Below are 2,157 nucleotides of genomic sequence, written 5' to 3'. Positions count from 1 at the left end.
TTATAGTCAGTAATATTGTAATAATTATGTATGGTGTCAGATGGGTACTAGTTTTATCAGGATGATCACTTTGTAAGTTATGTAAATGTCTAATCAGTATGTTATACAGCTGAAACTAATATAAAATTATATATCAACTGTAATTGAAAAAAAATAATAATAAAAAAAAGAACTGGAGGGAAAAACAAAAGGGAGAGAGCCCCTATCTCCTAGTCTCTTTAGGAGGGTAAGAACCTACCTTTGATAACCACCACTGAATAAACACAGATGACCTAATCACACTGACCACCTCTTCCTCAGTGTCCGCTTTCTCAGATCTTAAAAACGTTTGCATTTTCTGTTTTAGAGGAGTTGAGCTTAACCTCCCTACAAGACTGTAATAGTCTTGACCCCTACTGCAGTAGTCTTTTTTTTTAATTTTTTTTTTTATGGTGACATTGATTAATGAAATCCAATAAGTTTCAGCTGTACATTTTAACAGTAAGGCATATATATATTTGCACTGTGTGTTCACCTTCCATAGTTAGATTTCTTTCTGTCACCACATATTTGACCACCTTTACCCCTTCTACCTCTCCTCTCCCCACTCTCCTTTACCCTCTGGTAACCACTAGTCTATTATTCATGTCCATGAGTCTCTGTTTGTTTGTCCTGTCCATTTGTTACTTTCAGGTTTATATTCCACACATAAGTGATATCATGTGATTTTCAACTTTTTCAGTCTGGCTTATTTCGCTTAGCACGATTATCTCGAGGTTCATCCATGTTATTGCAAATGGCAGTATTTCATCTCTTCTATGGCTGAGTAACATTCCATTGTATATATGTCTTGAATAAAGTCTTCCTTGCCTGTTTAACACCAACAAGTATAATTTTCCTCCTGCACTTACCATCTTGTTTGAAGGCATCTGAGGAATGATAAAGATTGACGGGGGAATAATAATGTTCAGTTGCCCCTCGCCAATTCGGTGAAGAAACACTCAGTGTTCCTAATGAAGGACTGCTGTATCGCGGTCTGGTCTTTGACCCAAAGAGAGATGAAGATGAACTCTTCTTAATTCTTAGCAAAGCAGCATATGAAGTAGGGACACCAGGAAGCGCTCCAGAATATTCTGTAAAAGAAAAACAATAAAATGTGAATTTTGATGAGACTATTTTATTTTTTCCTATGAAAATCTTTCTTCTGAAGACATTGTTGAAAATCTCCCTTGCAAATGCAACCAAATGCAAATTACAGTGAGAATGGAAAAAAAACCCAAAATGTTACTTTCATATTTTAAAATATTTTCTGAAAAGTCTACTAGTTATTGAAGTTCGGTAAGAAGGAAGGAAACAAAAAAGATATGCAGGAGGAGAGAAAAGGGAAGGGAAGGAAAGGAAAGGAAAGGAGGAAGGAAGAACAAAACAAGGAAGGAAGGAAGGAAGGAAGACATCTCAATGCCCTAGACTTTTTTTATTTATTTTGGTCAGGAATATTTGGGAATTAACATTTTGTTTGCCTTAATATTAAAATATCCATTCACATAAATTAGACCTGTTTATTATTACTATTAAAAATGAGAAAAATTAAAAAAAAAACATTCTTGGTTACATTCCATAAATATAGGTTGGATTTTCATTATCTAAAATTTATCATATAGTTGGAAATCCATCTAATGTAGCTTATGTATTTTGACCAGGCTGTAAGTTATGCCTCATGTTCTTGAAAAGCAGTTAAATTTCACCATGGGAGGTAAAATTTGTGGAGAAATTTGTTTTGTAGATTTTGTTTATAATCTATATAATTTAATATTATCAAGTGAGAATACTGATGAAATTCTTTTATTGATTACTGAGAAATGTCATGCCATTCATATTTTACTTTAATTCTCAATATTTCTTATTGTAAAATATATTCATAATACCCAAAGTAGACTGTACTAACTCTCCTTTATGTCTTCAGGTGAGAGTCAGTTTAGTGTATAGATCAAATGTTTAAAAATACAAATTAATTATGATGAATTCTAAAGAAAATTTTGGAATTTGAATTTTTTCCATGCCTTATATCAATTAAATTTGACAATTTGTTGATCTTGGAAATACTTTTAAGAATCAGACATTTCTTGTTTAGGATATCTGTCATTTGAACTTAATTTTAGGTAAAAAATGACTTTTCTT

General features: G+C 32.3%; 1 protein-coding gene across 1 annotated transcript in view; it reads right to left on the bottom strand.

The window, feature by feature from the left end:
- Positions 1-2,157, bottom strand: part of CNTN5 (contactin 5) — a 508,562-nt gene that overhangs the window by 495,085 nt on the left and 11,320 nt on the right. The window contains exon 2 of the mRNA XM_011369440.1: positions 891-1,112. Coding sequence (XP_011367742.1) covers positions 891-1,112 — 222 coding nt within the window. The remainder of the gene's footprint in view (positions 1-890; positions 1,113-2,157) is intronic.

This window comes from Pteropus vampyrus, unplaced genomic scaffold, assembly GCF_000151845.1.
Source record: "Pteropus vampyrus isolate Shadow unplaced genomic scaffold, Pvam_2.0 Scaffold148, whole genome shotgun sequence".
NCBI lineage: Eukaryota > Metazoa > Chordata > Mammalia > Chiroptera > Pteropodidae > Pteropus > Pteropus vampyrus.
This window is presented reverse-complemented; position numbering and strand designations above follow the sequence as displayed.